Genomic DNA, 22,804 nt, shown 5'->3' on the forward strand with positions numbered 1-22,804 from the left:
AAAGTAGTAGTAGTAGTAGTATTTACTTTTGTTTTTCAAGACAGGATTTCTCTGTGTGTAATCCTGACTGTCCTAAAACTCACTTTGTAGATCAGACTGGCCTTGAACTCAAAAAGATCCACCTGCCTCTGCATCCCAAATATGCCACCACTGCCTGTTTTTTTTCTTTCTTTCTTGGTTTATTGAGACTAGTTTTTCTCTGTAGCTTTGGACCCTGTCCTGGAATTCACTCTGTAGACCAGGATGGCCTTGAACTCACAGAGATCCACCTTCCTCTGCCTCCTGAGTGCTAGGATTAAAGGTGTGCGCCACCACCACCTGACTGGATATTACTATTTTTAAGGCAGGTTTTCTTGTACCCCAGGCTGTCTTTAGACTTTTTGTGTAGTCAAGGATGGGCTTTGAACTCCTGATCTTCCTGCCTCTAACTCTAGAGTGTTGGGATTACAGGCTTGCACGGCTATACCCAGTTTATGCAGTGCTGGTTATGGAATCTAGGGCCTTGAGAACGATAGGCAAACACTGTACCCACAGAGTTCATCTCTTTTTCTGTTTGTCTGACTTGAGACCAGTCTGAGAGTGGGCCTCATTGAATTCTGTTAGAGCCGAGGGAGTTAGAGGAGGTTGGAAACATCAGATGATTCAGGGCGCCTGAAAACCAGTCCAGCAACTTGGATCTTCTTCCTTAGGATGTGTCCAGCAAGATCTCTGAGACATCACAAGCATGTTAGGAGGAAACAGGCTTGATTTAAATGCACAGGATCCCAGGGCCTGAGGGTAGCAGGGAATGGAATGGCTAGGAGACTACACAATGAGGTGGCTAAGATGTGAAGGACGGGGTAGTCAGAGAAGTGCAGAGCAGGTCACGAAGGGTAGAGGGTGAGAGTTGTGGTTAACCAGGTCTGCAGCAGGAATGAGAGGGATGTGGAGTGGTCTGGGGGTGTGCATTGGTTGGTAGAGAACTTGCCTAGTGTGCAATAAGTCTGGGGTTGTATCCTTGGCACCTCGTAAAGCAGACGTGTGCATGGCGGTGCCAGCCTCTATTCCCAACTAGTAGGAAGCCGCTAGTTTGTTTCCCGGCCACACAGACTCCCAAAATAATCACACAGAAACTATATTATTTAAATTACTGCTTAAAAATTAGCTTTAGCTTCTTATTGACTAGTTCCTACATCTTAATTTAATCCATTTCTATTAATCTGTGTATCACATGGCTGTGACTTACCGGCAAGGTTCTGTTTGGCATCTGTCTTTGTCAGGGCTACATGGCTTCTCTCGACTCTGCCTTCTTTCTTCCAGCATTCAGTTTAATTTTCCCAGCCTAACTCTACCCTATCACAGGCCAAGACAGCTTCTTTGCCCATTAACCAATAAAAGCAACACATACACAGAAGGACTTCCCACATCACCCAACAATTAAGAGGCACAGGCAGGAGGAGAGGAAGATGGGGAATTCATCCTTAACTCCTTAAGAGAGTTTGAGGTCAGCCTGGGCTACATGAGAACCTGTCTCAAAACTAAAATAAAAAGAGATGTGGGTGTGCTAAAAGAGAGCTCAGTGGTTAAGAGTTTGTACTGCTCTTGCAGAGGACCTGATTCAGTTCTCAGCACCCACTCAATTGCCTATAACTCTAGTTCTAGGGGATCCATCACCTTCTCTTGACCCCCTTTAGCATCTGTATTTACTTGTATTACTTGCACATAAGCACACACACATATACAAGTACACATGCATGCACAAAGACATAAATAAAAACAAAACTAAATCCTTTCAGTCAATCAGCAAAATACTCTACAGGCTTGCCCACAGACCAATCTGATGGGGACATTTTTTTCAGTTAAAGTTCCTTCTTCCAAAATGACCCTTGCTTGTCTCAAGCTGAGATAAAACTAGCCAGCACAACCACATAAACAGGATGGTAGTGCATGCAAGATTGTAGTCCCAGCACTCAAGAGGCCAGAGATGGCTTCAGAAGCATCAAGTTCAAGACCATCCTCTGTCTGCAGGCTCCTCCCCTCTGTATCCTGACTGCACTTCTTGTCTAGGGAGGAGTGACTTACTACCTCCTTCCTATCTTCTCTATCCACTCTATCTGAAATGATTTAATAGTTGGAAAAAAAATTCTGTCTACCTCTCTCAAAACCAAGTTATTGTTCCGATTTTGCATCCATCTGTGGCTCCATGGCAGGCTCTGTGCTCAGTGCTTTGCCCCTCAGCATAATTCACGTTGAGTGAGCTGAGCTACCGCAAGTCATCCGAGCACTCAGGAAGCTAAGGCAGGGGGATCTTGAGTTCGAGACTCTGCTTTTAAAAAGCATAACAAAGAAGAAGGCAACTGTGAAGTCAACTCGGATCTTTACCAAAAAAAAAAAAAAAAGTTACATTTTTATTTCTGATGTGTGCATGCGTGGGGCAGGGGGCATCAGAATATCATGGTTCGTGTGTGGAAGTCAGGGTGGTTCAGGAATGTGAGAATGTCTTTTTCTGAGAAATATGTTTAAAATTTGCCTTTATAAATCACACTCGTACCCAGCCTGTACCCAAGTTAGTAGTGTACTTGGAGATCATTTATACCTACTCCTTCTGCCTACACCCTGTGTACTCAACCTGATCAGAACCAACTGACCCCTGAGAAAACGTTGTAATCTGTCTCACTCTGCTTTGGACTTGCAATGCCTTTCACTCCTACAAGCTCAACTGAAGGCACAGCCTCAGTTGGACCATGTTTCCTGTTTCTCCTCCATGACTCTCTCATGGCCCTGACTCCAGACAGTGTCTGTGTGGATGAGATGTGATGAGCAGGTCATGGCCATGCCCTAGAAGCAGCGAGACATTGAAAGCAGTGTCCTCTCACCCCGCAAACGTAGGAACATGCGGACATAGCAGCGTAATCATCTCTGGCTGTGCCTTTGTGTGCCTTTCTGGGTCAGCAAGGCCAGAAGAAAGTTTTCTCCCTTAGGAGCCCCTGTAAAAGAGGCTCCTTCCTTTTTGTTACCATATCTGTTGTGTTGTTAATTATAGAAAGAGGGCTCCTTTATTCTGGACCACTCTCTTAGACTTAGATCTGAACAGGAGAGGCCAGCACTTCTGAATAGCAAAGGCCAGCAGAAGCTGTCTTTCTCTCCTTCTGCAGGTTGTTTCCCCTTCCACTGTGAATCCTGGGAATCAAACTCAGGTCATCAGGGTTGGTGGCCAGCACCTTTGCCCCTGAGCCATCTCACCATTCTTTAAGCCGTTGCAGCATTTGGATTGTCCCTGGTTACCAGGTGTATCACAGCAGTCTAACATCCTGAAGTTAATTGAATATTAAGGCTCCATCACCAGGCCCCTTGGGTTTCCTGTTTTCTATACGTGCCTGCATTTGGGAACTATAGTATCTGGCTTTGCTACTTCTTTATCTCTCTTCCTCAATTCCCTTCCCCACCCCAGGTGAATGGTGACTTCTGACCTCTCATTGCTGGTAGAGTGGGGTTAAAAGTAGAGTTGGGGTGGGAAAGTTCCCATGCTGAGTTTGGGCTGAGTCATTTTCCCACACAGTGCTTTTGTGAATCTTTCTTATCTGCAGTTCCCCTGGCTGAGCATGGTCATATATCAGTCTTCCTGTCTTCAAAGCCATGGCCCATGGTTTCTCAAATCTTCCACCAGTGATGATTAGTCCTTTCCCCTTTAGGTAGTAAACCTGTGTGTGTGTGTGTGTGTGTGTGTGTGTGTGTGTGTGTGTGTGTGCATGCGCACACACATAATATACAAGCATGTAAAGGCCAGAGAGCAGCCTTAGTTGTCATTCTCAGATAATGTTCACTTTTGTATCTTAAGACAAGGTTTTACTATGTAGCCCGGGAAGGCCTGGATCTCAATATGTAAATCAGGAAGCTCTGCCTCCTAAAGGTTCCAAAACAGAACTACTAGCTGGGGACCAGGTATTCAAGCATGTAGGCCTTTGGGGGCCATGTCACACCAAAGCATGATAACAAAGACAGGGAAAAACAGAAAGCAAGAAGCCCCACTGACAGGAATTAAATTAGCCCCTGATGATGTTTTGGGCTCAGATGATAGCGCTAGAGATGGATAGAGCTGACCAGCTTGGACTCCATTAGGAGGTGAAGTTTATAGATAATATGGGAGGGAGTAGGAGGGCTGTAGTGGTTGGGCAGGGAATGGTGTTGTTTATGACTAAAAAATAACCAGGTGTTAGATGTGTGGCATATATGTGTATAAGTTTTGCATGGCAGTTTGGGTGGGGTTAGAGAGACAGCTCAGTTGATAAAATACTTGCCATCCAAGTCTACAGACCTGAGTTCAATTTCTAACACTCATATAAAAATCCAGATGATACGTGTACACATGCACATACACACGCACGCATGCATACATACACACACACACATAGATATAAGTTTCCATCCCACCCGATCCTGCAGCCATCCAATCCCAAAGAAACATACAGAGGCTTATATTAATTGCAAATTGTTTGGCCTATTAGCTCAGGCTTTTATTAACTAGTTCTTACAACTTAAATTAACCCATAATTCTTGTCTATGGTACGGCTTGGTACCTTTTCTCAGTAACACATTCTCACCTTGCTTCCTCTGTGTCTGGCTGGTGACTGCATCTCTGTCTTTTCTCTTTCCAGAATTCTCCTAGTCTGGTCACCCTGCCTATACTTCTGCCTGGCTACTGACCAATCAGCATTTTATTAAACCAATACAAGTGACAAATCTTTACAGTGTACACGAGCATTATCCCTCAGCACTTCCCCTTTTTTCTTTTCAAAACAGAAACTCTGAATCTAATCTCCTTTGTTTAGCTTTTTTCCTGATCATTATCCATAACAACTTGTAACCAACACCCTAAACAAAGACAAACATTTATAATCCAGTTTTGGGAACATGGGTGGGTGTAGTTTTCTAGGCTATTTCCTGCTGATTGGGGGCTCTGATAATCTTATGGAAACCCAAAGAAAATTTAGGATTATGGTCAAGTCCTGACTGGAGTATTCTGTGGGTATTCTCAAGCAAGCAGTCTTGCCACATTTCTTGATGCAGAACTCAGAAAAAAACTGCAACAGAGGTGCTCTGAAACCTTGGATTATCTGGGTATCTGTTCCCATTGGAGAATTTTCAGGGGGTCTTCATCGGTCAAGCCTTGTTTTTCTTAACTAAAAATGAATCTACAGCCTCTCATTTTCTGTGGAAACAAAAGCAAAACCTCTTCTCCAAAGTAACATATCCTTTGATTTAAATTTTGAAGTCAAGGCATTTTCAAAATATAGAGGTTGGATTAATCCAGCAGCAATTCATAATCAAATGTCTTTTAGTAGCTGTTGCTCCTTCCTCAGCAGTCAAACAGTTCAAAGATAACAACATACAGTATCCATATTCTCTGTGTATTTTTCATCTTTATGTGGCTTTTCTTACTCTATTTTTTTTTTTTTTGGTTTTTCGAGACAGGGTTTCTCTGTGGTTTTGGAGTCTGTCCTGGAACTAGCTCTTGTAGACCAGGCTGGTCTCGAACTCACAGAGATCCGCCTGCCTCTGCCTCCCAAGTGCTGGGATTAAAGGCGTGTGCCACCACCGCCCGGCTACTCTATTTTTTTAAAGAACTTTCTCTATCCTTTTTCTTTTCCAAGCCTACGAATATTTTTAAACATACTGTAAACCATTGAGAGTTTTTTTTGTCTGAATCTGCCTTTACTGTAATTTTTTTTCTGACCACATGAGTCTTTAATCTGCTAAGTAGCATAGCTAGGATTAAAGCGGAGGCTTTGGCAGCTGGCTCAGCCCATTCCTTGACTTCCTGAGAGTCTAGCTTCATGGTGGAAGATTTGGTGGGAGCCACATTTATTGCCATAACTCTGAGTAGTTTCTAGGTCCATACCACCACCAAGAAGCATGCTGCTGGTTGCTCATAAACATAAACATAAAGTGTTTTGTGACAGGGCTTGCCTCTTAAAAGAGCCACCATGCAGGTTTTGAGACTTACTGACATCTCGGACAGGGCATTTGTCTAAAACTCAGGGGCCCTAGGCTTAATTCCTAATACATGCATACACACACACATACAAACATAGAGAGAGAATCAAATAGTAACTTTATCATATTTGGTATTTTATGGCTGCATAAATCATAATAACATTTGCATATTTATATAATATATACATATTCACATGTTGTTATTTATACATGCTTGGCAAGCACTTTGTCAACTGAGCTACAGCTCTAGCCCCTTACTTCTAATGTTTGAAGTGTTTAATTCAGTTTCTCATTTTCTGGTCATTTGTCTAAGAAAGATGTGTTAACTTGTGCACGGTTGATTCTTCCCAGTAGGATGGCTGGGTTGCTCTTCTGTGAGCCAACAGAACTCTATAACATCTTGAATCAGGTCTCAAAGCTGTCCAGACTAGCTGAGCCCAACTACCTCTGCTTGCTGGGTAAGTGGAAAACAGCAGCACACCAACCCAAACACACATACCAGCATCAACGTACAGACACACAACACATACACCAAAACACTCCAAAACAAACACCCACACACATAGCCAATTAACCACACACAGTTAACCAATGGGTATGTTGAGAACAGTTGGCTGCAAACCTTCCTTTTGAAGGTTAGCAAAGTTTCGGGAGCGGGAGATGAATGGCATTAGAAAGTTATTTTATTGTTTGTTTCAAAATACTGCCTGTGATTAGGCTCAGTAGATAAAATACGTGCCATGCAATCATGAACACCAGAGTTTGATCTCCAGCACCATGTAGAAATCAGTTGGTTTGGCAGCCTGCCTGTAATCCTAGAACTCAGGAGGGAAGATGGAATACACTGGGCAAGCTGACTAACTAGACTCGGTGAAGACTGGGTTCAGTGAGAGACCCAGTCTGAGAAAATTGTGTGGGGAGCAATTGAGGGAGACACACGAGTATTTGCACACACATGTACATGTACCCTCATACACTCTTATGCACATGCTTGTATACACACACCACACACATGCACATACAAACAAAGGAAAGCAATGCTGCTATTGAATGTTTTGCTACTTGAAAGATAATTCAAGGGGGCTGGAGAGATGGCTCAGTGGTTAAGAGCACTGGCTGCTCTTCCAAAGGTCCTGAGTTCAATTCCCAGCAACCACATGGTGGCTCACAACCATCTGTAATGAGGTCTGGTGCCCTCTTCTGGCCTGCAGACATACACACAGACAGAATATTGTATACATAATAAATAAATAAATATTAAAAAAAAAAAGAAAGATAATTCAAGATTAGATCAAGGACAGCTCCTCACAGCTGGTGGTCCCAGCACTAAGACTTTTCAGGCTCCCTGGGTTACTTGGTGAGACTCTGTCTCAAAGAAATGAAGAGGTCAGCTGGATGGTGGGGCAGGCTTTTAATCCCAGCACTTGAGAGGCAGAGGCAGGTGGATCTCTGTGACTGGGAGGCAAGCCTGGTCTACAGACTGAGTTCCAGGACAGCCAGGGCTAAACAGAGAAACAACCCTGTCTCGGAAACCAAAGGGGTGAAAAAAAATAGAAAAAGAAAAAAGAAAGGAAGAGAAAAAGAAGAAAGGAAGATGTGGAGGTGGTGGAGTTAAAGGGATTTTTTTCTGTTTTAAGACAAAGTCTAGGGACTAGAGAGATGGCTCCGTGGGTTAAGGAACCCACGTGGGAGAAAGATAACTGACTCCACAGGTATCCTCTGATCCCCACTGTGTGTGGCATGTGTGCACCCTCCACATGCACACATAAATGTAGAAAGTATTCATTTGAAGACGAGAGTCTTACTGTGAAGCCCTCCTGCCTCCATGGCCCACTACACACACTAGGTGTGGAGATCACAGCTGTGTTTGGAGTGGACAATTACTCCCCTACCCACCAGTGTTCCCATTCTGAGTTCAACTCTTTTCTTTCTCAGATGTTCGATCCAAAAGACAGTATGACGAGAGCCACGTGATCACGGCCCGCAGAGTAAAGAAGGTATCGGCTGTCAGAGGCAGGCAGCCTGGGGACCTTGCAGGAGGAGAGGGAGGCTTTGTCCTGGGTCCACAGGGGGCATTAGCTATGAGAGACAGGTTGTCAGGGATGGCACATGTCCCATGGATCCCTCCCACATCCCCTGAGTTCATTCTAGTAGACACTCGCTGTTCCTGCCATTGTTAAGTAGGCATCATGGCCTACAGGCAGGGCGTCTGGAAACTGAGGTCCTTACAGCCTGTGTACGTACGACTTGGCTGTGAGCTTGGTGCTGGGTCTACTTTGTCTAGTCTCGGGCATCTGGTAGGTAGTCAGTACAGATTGTTGGCACATGCAGACCAGTGACCAGAGAGAGGCCTTCCCTCTGCCTCTCTCAGACACTTCCCAATCTTTGTTTACCATTTTTGTTTGTTTGTATGTTATGTGATCATGTGTGTGTATATGTATTATGTGATTGTGCAAGTGTATTATGTAATTGTGTATGTGTATTATATGATAATGTGTATATTATGTGATCATATGATTGTGTGTGTGTCTGTGTTCGTGTGCCTAAGTATATATGTGTGTGATATATGTATGGTGTATGTGTAGTGTGTGTCTGTATATGTGTGTGTCTCTGTGTGTATATTATGTGATTGTGTGAGTGTATGTATTATGTGATCATGTATATATATGTGTGTGTGGAATGGTGTATGTGTGATGTGTGTGTAATGTATTTATGTATTATGGTTGTAAGGGTGTACTATGTAATCATGCATGTGTATTGCATGATTGTGTGTATATTATGTTTTTTTGTTTGTTTTTCAAGACAGGGTTTCTCTGTATAATGGCCCTGGCTGTCCTGGAACTTGCTCTGTAGACCAGACTGGCCTTGAACTCTGTGATTGTCCTGCCTCTGCCTTCCAAGTGCTGGAATTAAAGGCATGCGCCACCACTGCTGGACATGTGTATATCATGTGGTCATGTGATTGTGTGTGTTTAGGTAAGCCAAAGGATGGTAGTTATCTTCTTCTATCACTTTTCATCTCATGTTTCTTAAGATTTTTATTGCATTATTATTTTTTGAAAAGTGTGTGTGTGTGTGTGTGTGTGTGCGCATGTGTGTACATGAGTGCAGATGCCTGCAGAGTTCAGAAGAGGACATTGGATCCATTGAATCCCCTACAGCTTGAGTTACAGGCAGATATAAGCCACCCAAGGTAGGTGCTGGGAATCAAACTCAAGGTTTCTTCAGGTGTAGCTAGTGCTCTTAACTCTCTCTAGCCCCCTTTATTACACACTCTCCCCCCCGTGTGTGTGTGAGTGTGTGTGTGTGTGTGTGTGTGTGTGTGTGTGTGTGTGTATCTGTCCCCAGGCCCTGACCCCTGCCTCTCTCTGTGGGGCGTGGGTATGTATTGTATCTGGGCATGGCCAGGCCATGTCACATTTGTGGAGATCAGAACATAACCTCTACATGTGGGTCCAAGGAATTGAACTTACATCCTCAGGCTTGTCAGCAAGCACCTTTCCCTGCTGAGCCCTCTCACTGGCCCTTATATTTATTTATTTATTTATTTATTTATTTGTTGGTTTTTCAAGACACGGTTTCTCAGTACTGGAACTTGCTCTGTAGACCAGGCTGGCCTTGAACTCACAGAGACCCACCTGCCTCCTGGGATTAAAGGCATGTGCCACCACCACCTGACCCTTATTCTTATTTATTATTAGCCAGAGTCTTGGCCTAGGTGTCCTTGATCTCATGAGCCTCCTGCCTCAGCTTCCCAATGCTGGGATGTCATGTGTTGACCCCCACCAAGCCACAGGCATCTTCCTGAATGTTCTCTTGAGCTTCTAGACCAATGAGATTTCTCCCCTTTGAATTGCAGAGATCCTTGTTGGTCTGGACTTCTGTGACCCTTAACTTTCTGCCTTGACACTATTCTATAAAGTAGAATACATGGACACTTGTCATAGCCTCCTGCCCTCTCCAGGTAACCTTACTCCCTCCCCATATGAACTCTCCCTTCTCCAGGTGACCTCACACCTTCCCAGGTAAGCTCTTCCCTTCCCAGGTGACCTTACCCCTCCAGGTGAGCTTGTCCCTTCCTAGTTGACCTCACCCCCTTCCCAGGTGACCTCCCTCCCTCCCCAGGTGACCTCACACCTTCCCCTGATGAGTTTGTCTTCTCCTCAGATGAGCTCATCACCTCAGTACACAACACTTTTCTTAGTTACTTTTCTCATCTTTGCTGTGACAAAACCCTTGAGGGAAGCGATTACAGGAAGTAAGGGTGTGGGTATTTGAGCTTGCAGTTGAGGGATATAGTCCTGTCTTAGTGGGGGAGGCATGATGGTAGGCATGTAAGCCAACAGGTCACATTTTGTTCATAATCAGGAAGCAGAGAGTGGACCAGAAATGAGGCTGGATTATAAAAATCTCAAATTTAGCCCTGCGGTGGTGGTGCACGCCTTTAATCCCAGCACTTGGGAGGCAGAGGCAGGTGGAGTTCTGTGAGTTTGAGGCCAGCCTGTTCAAAACACTGTCTCGAACCACCATACCCTCATCCCCATGAAAAAAATAGAGAGAGAGAGAGAAAGTGAGCACCAGCATTTTCTCTGCTTCCTGACTATGGACACAGTGTGACCAGCCGCCTCACACTCCAGTAGCCACACCTCATCCCTACAATTAACTGTACCCACAAACTATGAGCCAAAATGAACCTCTTCCTGTAAACTGCTCTCGTCAGACATTCTGTCACAGCAGTGGGGACAGTCAGAAATATGATTAGAGACTAAACAGAAGACCCAAGTCCCTGCCATCCCATATCCTGCATTTGATCTCATGGTACTCTTGGTGACATTCACTTGCTCGGGACTTCTGCTTCAAGACTCAAGTTGTCTTATCATCTTCATGAATGATTTTGGTTTTGGATCTACTGCCAATATCTCTCGTTCATCAGCCACAGTGCCTCTGAGGAGCTGTGTGTTCAATAATGAACCAACCATTCTCCAGCCAGGCCATCTCCTGTCTAGTCCCCTGCTGCTGTCCTTCTTAGTGGAGGGTAGGGGAGACCCCTCTGGGGTTCCAAAGATTCTTCCAACTATTAATGGTATTTCTGGCTCAGGAGTCAGCAAAGGAAGGAGGACAGGACTCCCCCAACAGCCGCCTCAAGCTCCTCTGGATGTTGTGCAGGGACAGTATACCCAGCTGAGCTCCCAGCAACAAGTCTGTGTTGTTTCCTCAGAAAGACAACCAGTACCTTATCCCGGAGTCCGTGGATCTGGAGTGCGTGAGATACTGCATCGTGTATGACAGCAACACCAGTTCCCTGGAACTGCACATCCGGCAGCGATATGAAGAGGAAGACGAGAATGAAGACGAGAAAAGAGAGGGCAATGACGACAATGAGAACTCTGGTAATGACACCCCAAGAGAGCTCTTCTTAGTGTTTTGGTCGTTTTGGTGTTGTTTGAGAAAGGGTCTCTCTTATGTATCCCAGACTGTCCTGGAGCTCTGTAGACCAGGCTGGCCTCAAACTCACAGAGATCCTCTTGCCTCTTCCTTCTTAGTGCTGGGATCACAGACATGTGCAGTCATGCCTGGATCACGCAGTGCTGGGAATGGAACCCAGAGTTTCAAGCATGCTAGACAAGCACTTTACCAAGGGAATCACACCCCCAGCCTTCCCAGGTGGGTTTTTGCAGCCATAGGAAGGACAGTGGACAGTGACTATATTCCTCATTTTTGTGTGGCTGTGACCACATTCCCGAGGGAAACAGAGGAGGAAGAATGAATGATTTCAGTTTTATTTCCTTGTGTGCACAGGTCTGTGGAGACCAGAGGTCAACCTCAAGTGTCAGTTGTCAACTGCCATCCTCCTTGTTTTTGAGACTGTCTTTGCCGGCCTGGAGAGTGCTAAGAAGGCTAGGTGGTTAGCCAGTGTGACTCGGGTCTACAGGTCCCTGCCTTCCTGGTGCTGGGATCGCAAAAGTGTGCCACTATGCCTGGCTTTATCACACAGGCTCTGGGGGTTGAACTCAGGTCCTCAGTTTGTAAGGCTAACACTTTACCAACTAAGCCATCTCCTGCATACATGTGTACCTACACACATGCAAAAACATGCACATACACGTGCATATCACACACACAGGAAAGATAGAAGAAGAGAAAGAGGAGGAGGATGAAGAACAGGAGGAAGAGGACGAAAGAGAAGGTGAAGTTACCCATATGCCTGGCAAGTGAGCTCTGTATCACTGTGCAACAAATGATCCAAAAGTCAGTGGCCCTAAAGGACAATATGCTAATTATCATAGCCTTGGGCCCAGAATTCAGGGGCCATTCAACAGGAGACCCAGTGTTTCTCCAGAGGTTATAATCCAAGTGTCAGCCGGGGCCAGGTGTGGTAGCACATGTGTGTAATCCCAGCACTGGGGAGACTGAAGCAGGAGGATTGCTCTGAGTTTCAGGACAGCCTGGGCTGCAGAGTGAGACCATGTTTCAAATGGAAACAAAACAAAACACACACACACACACACACAAACAAAAAACTGGTCTGGAACTGTAGCTTAGGTAGCAGAGTACTCACCTAGCATGCATGGAGTCCTTGGTCCACCATGTACTGGGTGTGATGGTGCACACTTGGATGTGGAGGCAGGATGAACAGAAGCTCAAGGCTGATAGCAGCTACTAGCAAGTTCAGGGTCAGGCTGGGGTATATAAAACCCTGTTTCAAAGTAAATAGTGGAGGGGTTAGAGAAATGGCTCAGAGGTTAAGAGCATTGCCTGCTCTTCCAAAGGTCTTGAGTTCAATTCCCAGCAACCACATGGTCGCTCACAACCATCTGTATTGAGGTCTGGTGCCCTCTTCTGGCCTGCAGGCATACACACAGATAGAATACTGTATACATAATAAATAAATATTTTTTTAAAAAAGTAAATAGTGGAGTGTAATGGTAGACACATTTAATTCCAACACTCAGGAGGAAGAGGCAGGTGGATCTCTGTGAGTTTGAGGCTAGCCTGGTCTACATAGCAAGTTCTAGGCCAGCCAGAGCTATATAGTGAAACTTTATCTTAGTAAACAAATAAATAAAATCTGATCAGGCCACCAATCCTCACTACTATGCAAAAACCGGAGCCAGCAGGATGGCTCAGCAGGCAAATGCACTTGCCCCCATACTTAACAACTTCAATTTGATCCCCAGGACCCCACATGGTGGAAGGAGAGAATTTGCTCCTACAAGTTGTCCCCTGACTTCCACATGTGTTTGCAATACATGCACATGCATTTACACAGAGAGATGAATAAAGTAATACAAAATTAAAAGACTCCACAAAAGCACATGTAGTCAGCTCCAAGATACTTCATTAAAAATTTGAAGCTGTATAAGGAAGCAGAGAGGGAAATCAGAGAAGCATCACCTTTCACGATAGCCACAAATAGCATAAAATATCTTGGGGTAACTCTGACCAAGGAAGTGAAAGATCTATTTGACAAGAACTATAAGTCTTTGAAGAAAGAAATTGAAGAGGACACCAGAAAATGGAAGGACCTCCCTTGCTCTTGGATTGGGAGGATCAACATAGTAAAAATGGCAATTCTACCAAAAGCAATCTATAGATTCAATGCAATCCCCATCAAAATTCTTCACAGATCTGGAGAAGACAATAATCAACTTTATATGGAAAAACAAAAAACCCAGGATAGCCAAAACATTCTTATACAATAAAGGATTGTCTGGAGGCATTACCCTCCCTGACTTCAAACTCTATTACAGAGCTACAGTATTGAAAACAGCTTGGTATTGGCATAAAAACAGAGAAGTCGACCAATGGAATCGAATAGAAGACCCTGACTTTAACCCACAAACCTATGAACACCTGATTTTCGATAAAGGAGCTAAAAGTATACAATGGAAAAAAGAGAGCATCTTCAACAAATTGTGCTGGCAAAACTGGATGTCAATCTGTAGAAGAATGAAAATAGATCCATATCTATCACCATGCACAAAACTCAAGTCCAAATGGATTAAAGACCTCAATATCAATCCGAACACACTGAACCTGATAGAAGAGAAAGTGGGAAGTACTCTACAGCACATGGGCACAGGAGATCACTTCCTACGTATAACCCCAGCAGCACAGACACTAAGGGCATCATTGAATAAATGGGACCTCCTGAGACTGAGAAGCTTCTGTAAAGCAAAGGACACTGTCACTAAGACAAAAAGGCAGCCCACTTACTGGGAGAAGATCTTCACCAACCCCGCAACTGACAAAGGTCTGATCTCCAAAATATATAAAGAACTCAAGAAACTAGACCGTAAAAGGCTAATCAACCCAACTATAAAATGGGGCACTGAGCTGAACAGAGAATTCTCAACAGAACTTCAAATGGCCAAAAGACACTTAAGGTCATGCTCAACTTCCTTAGCGATCAGGGAAATGCAAATTAAGACAACTTTAAAATACCATCTTACACCTGTCAGAATGGCTAAAATAAAAAACACCAATGATAGCCTTTGCTGGAGAGGTTGTGGAGAAAGGGGTACGCTCACCCATTGCTGGTGGGAATGCAAACTTGTGCAACCACTCTGGAAAGCAGTGTGGCGGTTTCTCAGGAAATTCGGCATCAACCTACCCCTGGATCCAGCAATACCACTCTTGGGAATATACCCAAGAGAGGCCCTATCATACAACAAAAGTATATGCTTAACTATGTTCATAGCAGCATTGTTTGTAATAGCCAGAACCTGGAAACAACCTAGATGCCCTTCAACGGAAGAATGGATGAAGAAAGTATGGAATATATACATATTAGAGTATTACTCAGCAGTAAAAAAATTGAAGCTGTTTATCATTTTTTCAACCCCATGTTGATGGGATGAGAAGGCCGTTGACCCTTCTTGCCACTGGGTGGCACTAAGATTCCACCTTTAACAACATCGTCATCGAGACTCTTTCCAAGTGGTCTTTGACTAGGAAATTTCTTCTTCTATGTGTAGGTTCCTTTGGGCTACAGTTTGTAGATATTTGCTAGTTTTGAATCGGTCTCTTGTAGCCCAGCTAACCTCCAGTTCACTAACTATATAGCTGAGGATGATCTTGAACTTCTGAAGTCCCTTTCTCTATCTTCTGAGTGCTAGAATTACAGGTATATGCCACCATGTCATATGCAGTGCTGGGGGTGGACCCAGGGCCTTGGGCATGATAACTAGGCAAGCTCTCTACCAACTGAGGTATGCCCCTAGCCCTTTGTTTGTGCATTTTGGGCTGGAGAGATGGCTCAGTGATTTAATAGCATGGACTGCTCTTGCAGAGGACTTGAGTTGGAGTCCCAGCATTTATGTAGGGCGACTCGCAACTGCAGCTTCAGGGCATCTGACCCTCTAGTGTGTGAGGGCACCCCAGACACATAATTAAAACTTATTAGAAATCATGTTTTATGTACATATGGTGTGTGTGTGTGTGTGTGTGTGTGAAACATGCTATAACGTATGTGAATTCTGCCATGTAAGTCCTAGGGCTCAGACTCAGGTGGTCAGGCGGCTTGTGCCTTTACTCTCTGAGCCATCTCTTTGGCCCCACCTTTTTTGAGATAGGGTCTCACATAGCCCAGGCTGTCCGCGACATCACTGCAGCTTAAACTTCTGACCCAGTGCTGGACTTGCTGGTTTGTGTGACATGCCCAGCTTGTTCATAGTTTCACCCTGGATCACTAAGGACCGGTGCTGGTGAGGTGGCCCAGCAATAAAGGTGCTTGCTACAAAGCCTGACAACTTGAGTTCGATCCCTGGACTCACATGGAAGGAGAGAACCATCTTTCACAAGTTGACCTCTCACCTCCATATACATGCTATGGTAGATGCATGCCTCCCACAAGTAAGTAAATAAGTAAATAAATGAGTGTAATTTAAAAAAAAACAATATTTTTACTCTGTAAAGGGGTGGCATTGTGCTATTGAGTTTCCCACTCAGAAAGAGACCACAACCAAATGTAGCATTTCCATTCTAGGCGACTTTCCTCAGTTAAAATATTGGTGCCTTTCAGGTTGGACCTGGTGGCACACACTTATAATCCCAGCATTCAGGAAACAGAATAGGAAGCTCTCTGTGAATTCCAGGCCAACCTGATCTACATAGGGAGTATATAGGCTAGCCAGGGCTATGTAGTGAGACTCTGTCTCAAAAAAAAGAAGAAACAAAACAAAAGGATGCCTTTGTGAGGCAGGGTTCTAGAATGGTACCTTTTAGCCAGGTGTGGCAGTGCACACCTGACGCACTACCACTACCAATACTTTAAGGCCCAGGGATCAAATTGCTATCCTCCTGCCTCCATCTCTGGAGATGGAACTGCAGGTATGTACCAACATGCCCAGCTGCTATTCTTGATAAAACAGTAAGCATGACAGCTCCTGAAACTGCTTGGTGAAGTAGCTGGGTTCTGTGGCAGTCCCCAGTTATCACTAATGTTGACCCTGTAGTTGTGGACTCTAGGTCTCTAGAGGTGGAGAGGCAGATATCTAGGCTAAAGGTAATAGCCTCATTGTGGCCTGGGACTTCTAGCCCAACTCCCCTGAGGCCTCTGACCCACTAGTCTTTTGCTCAAGAGAGATATGCTGGTGCCCTGTAGCCTACTGTATGGACTTGGGAACCTCTAGCCAGGTCCCATGGGGATGGGGGGTGACTTCTGCCTGAACACCTCCCACCATGGTTTACGGACCAAGGTTCATCCTCCAGATAGGTCCCTGTCGTTTATGTCCTGATCACTTCCCTTCTGGAAGTGTCCTTGTCTTTGAGAACAGTTCAGTTTATTTAATCAAACTCATTTATTTTTCTTTCCCTAGCTGATTTTCCTTTGTACTTAAGGAGGCCGGAGGATAGCGTTAAGTGTTGATCCTTGGGTGCTCTTCTCCTTCTAAGAAGTTTTGTAAATTATGTTGTTTTTTAGAGTGGGGGTGTCCAGAGCTTGTGTGGGTATCAGCAGGAGTCAGTTCTCTCCTTCTACCATACAGGTCTTGAGATGGAACTCTGGTCATTTAACTTGGTGACAGTCGCCTTTACACACTGAACCATCTTCCTGGCCCCACCTTACTTTTTGAGTCTCTTGTTATGTATAATTCACCGGTTGAGCTGGGCTGTCCTGCCATGGAGCTCCAGGGATCTGTCCATCTGCACTGATGGGATCATTGATGTGATTACCAGCACACATGAGCAAGCCCAGCATTTTTATGTGGATTCTGGGATGGAACTCAGGTTTTTAGGCTTCCGTGATGCTCTCCTGACTGAGCCATCTTCCCAGTCCCAGGAAGTCGGTTTGGAGAACAGAGCCATGGCCTTCTCCTGCTAGTGGACTGACTCTTCAGGGTCTGTAGACCAATTTTCCTGGACCAGGGAGAGTGTCTTGGCTGAGGCAGGATGGTGCAGACACTCTGTGAAAGCCGTGCCAGGTCTCTTTCCATTAGTGACTTTCCTGCTCCTGCTGTGACAGAAGAGCTAGCAGGACCAAGAGAGAGCAGGGATGGGTTCTGGCTCATGGTTCCAGAGGGTCGGAGTGGAGTGGAGGAGGCTGTTCAATTCATGATTAACCGGAAAGCAGAGAGCAAGGATGAGCATTTATGCTCTGCCAGTTAACCCTCCTCACGTGTGTGTGCACGTAGGGATGGACACACGTGCTGTGATGTGCATGTGGAAGTCAGAGGACAGTGGGCAGGAGTTGGTTCTCTCCTACCCCGTGGCTTTCAGAGGTGTAATTCAGGTCCTCTGGCTTGGCAGCAAACACCTGGACCCTCTGAGCCATCTCACTGGCCCTCCATTTCCTCTTTTCATCTGTCCCAGCACCCAGCCATGAAATGGTGCCACCACACTCACGATAGATCTTCCGTCCTCGGGTAATTCTTCCTGGAAACACCCTCACATTTGCATCCACCAATATGTCTCCGCAGTGTCCAGACAAGTGGATATTGAATATTAACTGTTGTATAGCATAATTACAATTCAGGAAAGAGTTTAAGGTCTAAATTTATATGAAACTATCAAAAGAGGATCAGTGAGATGACTCTGGGACCCACATGGTAGAAGAAGAGAATAGACTCCTGCTACATGACTGATTTCCACATATGACACAGTTACAGTCTCTCTCTGCAGCCAGGCACAGTGACACATGCCTGCAACCCCCACACTCAGGAGGCTGAGTCAGGAGCATAATGAAGATAATGAGTTCCAGGCAGACTGAGCTACATAGACCTCATCTCACAAACAAGATCAAACTACAAGAGGATGTCACTGGGCTGGAGAGATGGCTCAGTGGTTAAGAGCATTGCCTGCTCTTCCAAAGGTCCTGAGTTCAATTCCCAGCAACCACGTGGTGGCTCACAGCCATCTGTTAAGAGGTCTGGTGCCCTCTTCTGGCTTGTAGACATACACATAGACAGAATATTGTATACATAATAAATAAATTAAAAAAAAAGAGGATGTCACTGCACACTCTCTAGGGTGGGCATAATAAAAAAGACAGATAATAACAAATGTTGATGAGCATGTGGAGACACCAGAACCGTTATACACCATTGAACACAGTGTAAAGGGGCCTGGGCACAGTGGTTCATGACTGGCCACAGTTTCAAAGGCAAATCTGGGCTATGTAGTGAGTTCTCGGCAGGGCTCTGCTGCAGAGGAGACCCCAACTCAAAAAACAAAATGAAATCAGAGTCAGGAAAACAGTAGAAAGTGCTATGAACAAACCCACAAGCTGAGTTCCATCTCTGGATCCCAAAATAGGGCCGGAAAAAGCCAACTCCTAAGGCTTGGCTTCTCATCTCCATGTGTACATGGTGGCACATGTGCATACCTGCACACACACAATGCACACATGCATGCACACACACACCATTAAAAAGAAAATAAATCTTATAAAAATAAAAAACTAACCCAAATCCAGACACTTGTGTCACACACCTTCAGTCCCAGCACTCGGGAGGCAGGGGCAGGCAGACCTCTGTGAGTTGGAGGCCAGCCTGGTCTACAGAGTGAGTTCCAGGACAGCCAGGGCTACACAGAAAAACCCTGTCTTGAAAAACAAAACAAAAATAGCAACAACAAAACTAACCTGAACAAAACACAGTATAAGAACAGAATATAAAAAGGTCTAGTGTAAAAAAAGCAATGGTGATTCCTCAGAAGGTTAGGGTGCATACTCCAAGGGAATGAGAGCACACCACACATAATAGCCCACAGTGGGAACAGCACGGATGGCTTTTTTGCTTTGTTTTGTTTTGTTTTTGACTTTTGAGACAGGATTTCTCTGTGTAGCCCTGGATGTCCTGGAACTTGCTCTGTAGACCAGGCTGGCCTCAAACTCAGATCCACCTGCCTCTGCCTTCTGAGTGCTGGGATTAAAGGTGTGCGCCACCACTGCCTGGCCTCAGTACAGATGTCTTAATAAGCCAATGAATGGATGAAACAAAATGCAGTACATCCACAGAATGGAATATTATTCAATTATAACTAAGTATCATTGTTTAAGCACATGTATTGCTCTCATAGAGGACCTGAGTTCAGTTCCCAGAACCTGTGCCAGGTGGCTCACAACCACTTATAACTCCAGATCCTGGGGATCAGGTGCCCTCTACTGGCTTCCATGGGTACCTGCACTCGCATGTATAAACCCACATATATACATAATTAAAAATAATCAATAATCCAAAGCTGGAGAGATGACTCAGTGGTTAAGAGCACTGGTTGCTCTTTCTAGAGGACCTGGGTTTGATTCCCAGCATCCAAATACTTGTTCACACTGTCTATAACTCCAGTTCCTGGGGGATCCCTTGCCCTGTTCTGACTTCTGCAGGCACTGCACACATGTGGCACACAGACATGCATGCAGGTAAAACACCCATAAATCCATAAACAATTAAAAAAATTTTTAAAGCAAGTAAGTTTCCATTTGTAACATACTTGACTCAGGTATTGCTTCCTAATTTTATTTGATGTGCCCCTTTACTTGGATTTCTAAGTAATTGGTTTTTAGATGGAAGTGCTATCCATTCTAACACTAGGCAAATGCTAAAGCACCTTGTATATCTCTTTGGTCCCCACACGTAGAACTCTTACCTGGACCTGCTGTGGAATTTGGACAGATGCTCACCCTCTTTACCCGCCAACCTGTCTATGTCCTCAGAGGAGGCTACGAGTGCTTCTCTGGCCTGTACCACTTCTTCCGGACCCAGAAGATCATCTGGATGCCCCAGGTGAGATGCCCCAGGTGAGGCAAGAGGATGAGCATTCACTACCAGAAAGTGAGGCTGGAGACTCACAGGTAAGTGGAGGCAGAAAGAGAGAAGACAAGAGAGAGAGGACATAGGAGAAACGGGAGAGTGGAAAAATGAGCCCGGAACAACTGGGAAGTTCAGTCCATAATGACAAATTCAGAGTTAACACATTATGGAGAGGCCAAGCATGAGGCGCTAGAGACGGTGTGGTTTGGGGGGCAGTATGTTAAATCAGACAGTGCCAGAGTTGACTCTGAAATGTTCCCCATAGCATATGCCTTGAACAGTTTTCCCCAGTCAGAATCTCTCCTAGACAGTCACAAAACCTTTAGGAGATGAAGTCTGGCAGGTGGAAGTAGGTCCTGGGGTGGGCAGCTTTCCTCACTGCCATAAACAGGACGCCACCACTGTGCCTTCCCCACTGTGATGGATTAAAATCTCTCTGAAACCGAGTCATGATAAACCTTTTCTTTTCTAGTCTTTTGTACCAAAAATGCTACTAGGTTTCTTTTTTCTGATTACATTTATTTGTTTTGTGTTCTGTGTGTGTGTACATGCATGCTTACAAGTGCCGTGATGCATATTTGGAATCAGATTGTCTTCTTTAAACATGTGGGCACAAGGATTGAATTCAAGTTGCTTGGTAGCAGGCACCAGCCTCAACTGGACAAGTTTTGGGCTACAGATTGTCAGTGCCAACACTTGTGTGCATGGCCAGGTACAAACCAGTGACATGAGGGCGCGGAGTGTCAGTGTGGAGACTCGTTCATGTACTGTGACGCTGTGGGTCAGTCCTTGTTTACACCCCAGCCTCGGACTTTTTATGGGAGATATTTGTTGTCGGTGTATTTGAAACTCAAGCTCCCGTCTCCTTCACTGCTCTGGGACTGCCCTTCTAAGGTCATCTTCAGAGCTACCCCTCCAGGGATGGACCTCCCCTTCTCTTCTGTGGTGGACCCATGGCAGCCTTCTTCCTTCCTCTTCCAGGAACTGGATGCCTTCCAGCCATACCCTGCTGAGATAATACCAGGCAAGATCTTCCTGGGCAAATTCAGTCAAGCCTGCGATGCTAAGATTCACAAGGATTTGAAAATTAAAGCCCATGTCAATGTTTCCATGGAGGCAACACCCTAGTAAGTAAAGGTGATACTAGTGTGTGTGAGTGTGCACACACATGCATGGGCCTGGGCATATGGAGACCATGGGTTGATGTTGGGTGCCTTCCTCTGCCAGTCTCTACTTTATTTATTTATTTACTTTCAGTTTTTTGAGACTGGGTTTCTTTGTGTAGTACTTGCTGTGTACACCATGCTGACCTTGAACTCACAGAGATCCTCTGCCTCCCGAATGCTGAGGGTAAAGACGTGAGCCACCACTGTCTAGCTCTCCACTGAGGGAGAACACTGAGGTGTTCATGGACTGGACAATCTGGCTATCCAGCAAGCTTGGGGTATCTGTCTCGGTGCCCCCAGCCCTAGATTTACAGATGTGTGCCCCTATTAGCCCAGCTTTTTATGCAGATGCTGGGGATTGTAACGCAGGTCCTCACATTTGTGCATCAGGCATTTTGCTGACTGGGTCTCCGCAGCTCATGATTTTTATTTTAGGGTAAGAGTCGTTAATTTATACATGTTTCTACTGCCATAGTTTGTTGTGGCTATTTTTTCCTTCAGTACAAGAGATTAAACCCAGATCTCTCACACACTGGACAAATGCTCTTCTGTTGAGCCAGCTCCATTCCTTCACTGGAAAATTCCAGCAGAATGCTCTACCACTGAGCCACGCCCCCAGCCCCTCACTGGGGGATTCTAGGCAGGGGCTCTACCACTGAGCCACGCCCCCATCCCCTCACTGGGGGATTCTAGGCAGGTGCTCTACCACTGAGCCACGCCCCCAGCCCCTCACTGGGGGATTCTAGGCAGGGGCTCTACCACTGAGCCACGCCCCCAGCCCCTCACTGGGGGGTTCTAGGCAGATGTCTTCTGTCAGGCATTCTCTCTGTGTATGTGCATGTGTGTGACTTTACGCACAGGCCAGATGACGACCGCCAGTGTCATTCTGCTAGAACTGTTCACATATTTTAAAAGACAGGGCCTCTTACTGGCCTAGAATTTACCAAGTAGGCTAAACTGGCTAGCCAGTGAGGCCAGGAATCCATTTGCCTCCACTTCCCAGTGCTGGGATTACAAGTGAAGGCCACCAAGCCTACTTTTTCTATGGGGGCTGGGGAATCAAACTCATGTCCTAATGCTTGCCTAGCAAGCGCCCTGTATCTACTGAGCCATCTCCCCAGCCCCCAGGTAATGTTTCTACTACTCCCTATCATCCTTGTGTCAGCTCCCAATCATTCCCTTGTGGTTTCTGTGCTGTGGACAAGGGACCCCAGTGGGGCTGGCTGACTTTTTCTGGGGTGATGTGAAGAAAGCAGCATCTCTTTACTCCAGATAGGACACTGATGACAGACTAAAAGCAAGGACACCAAAGTTCAGCATAGAGAACCAGTGAGTTTACTGTGGCTTCTTAACAAGTGCATGTGTACGGAGATTACGACTCACAGGGAGCTGAGTCAGGATTCATTATAGCTGTGA

At 45.4% G+C, this 22,804-nt stretch overlaps 1 protein-coding gene across 6 annotated transcripts in view; it reads left to right on the forward strand.

Moving 5' to 3' along the window:
- Positions 1 to 22,804, forward strand: part of Styxl1 (serine/threonine/tyrosine interacting like 1) — a 30,512-nt gene that overhangs the window by 2,255 nt on the left and 5,453 nt on the right. For 3 of the 6 annotated variants that reach the window (XM_041648892.1, XM_041648888.1, XM_041648893.1), the window contains exons 2-6: positions 6,325 to 6,431; positions 7,909 to 7,970; positions 11,192 to 11,363; positions 20,050 to 20,195; positions 21,204 to 21,349. In XM_041648892.1, the coding sequence (XP_041504826.1) occupies positions 6,329 to 6,431; positions 7,909 to 7,970; positions 11,192 to 11,363; positions 20,050 to 20,195; positions 21,204 to 21,349 (629 nt within the window). In that variant the 5' untranslated portion in view covers positions 6,325 to 6,328. Of the gene's footprint in view, positions 1 to 6,324; positions 6,432 to 7,908; positions 7,971 to 8,936; positions 8,950 to 11,191; positions 11,364 to 20,049; positions 20,196 to 21,203; positions 21,350 to 22,804 lie in introns of those variants that run through there. The other 3 variants (XM_041648891.1, XM_041648889.1, XM_041648894.1) reach the window with 2 other exon arrangements.

This window comes from Microtus oregoni, unplaced genomic scaffold (genome assembly GCF_018167655.1).
Source record: "Microtus oregoni isolate MIOR12 unplaced genomic scaffold, Mior012 000003F_ref0000135, whole genome shotgun sequence".
Taxonomy (NCBI): domain Eukaryota; kingdom Metazoa; phylum Chordata; class Mammalia; order Rodentia; family Cricetidae; genus Microtus; species Microtus oregoni.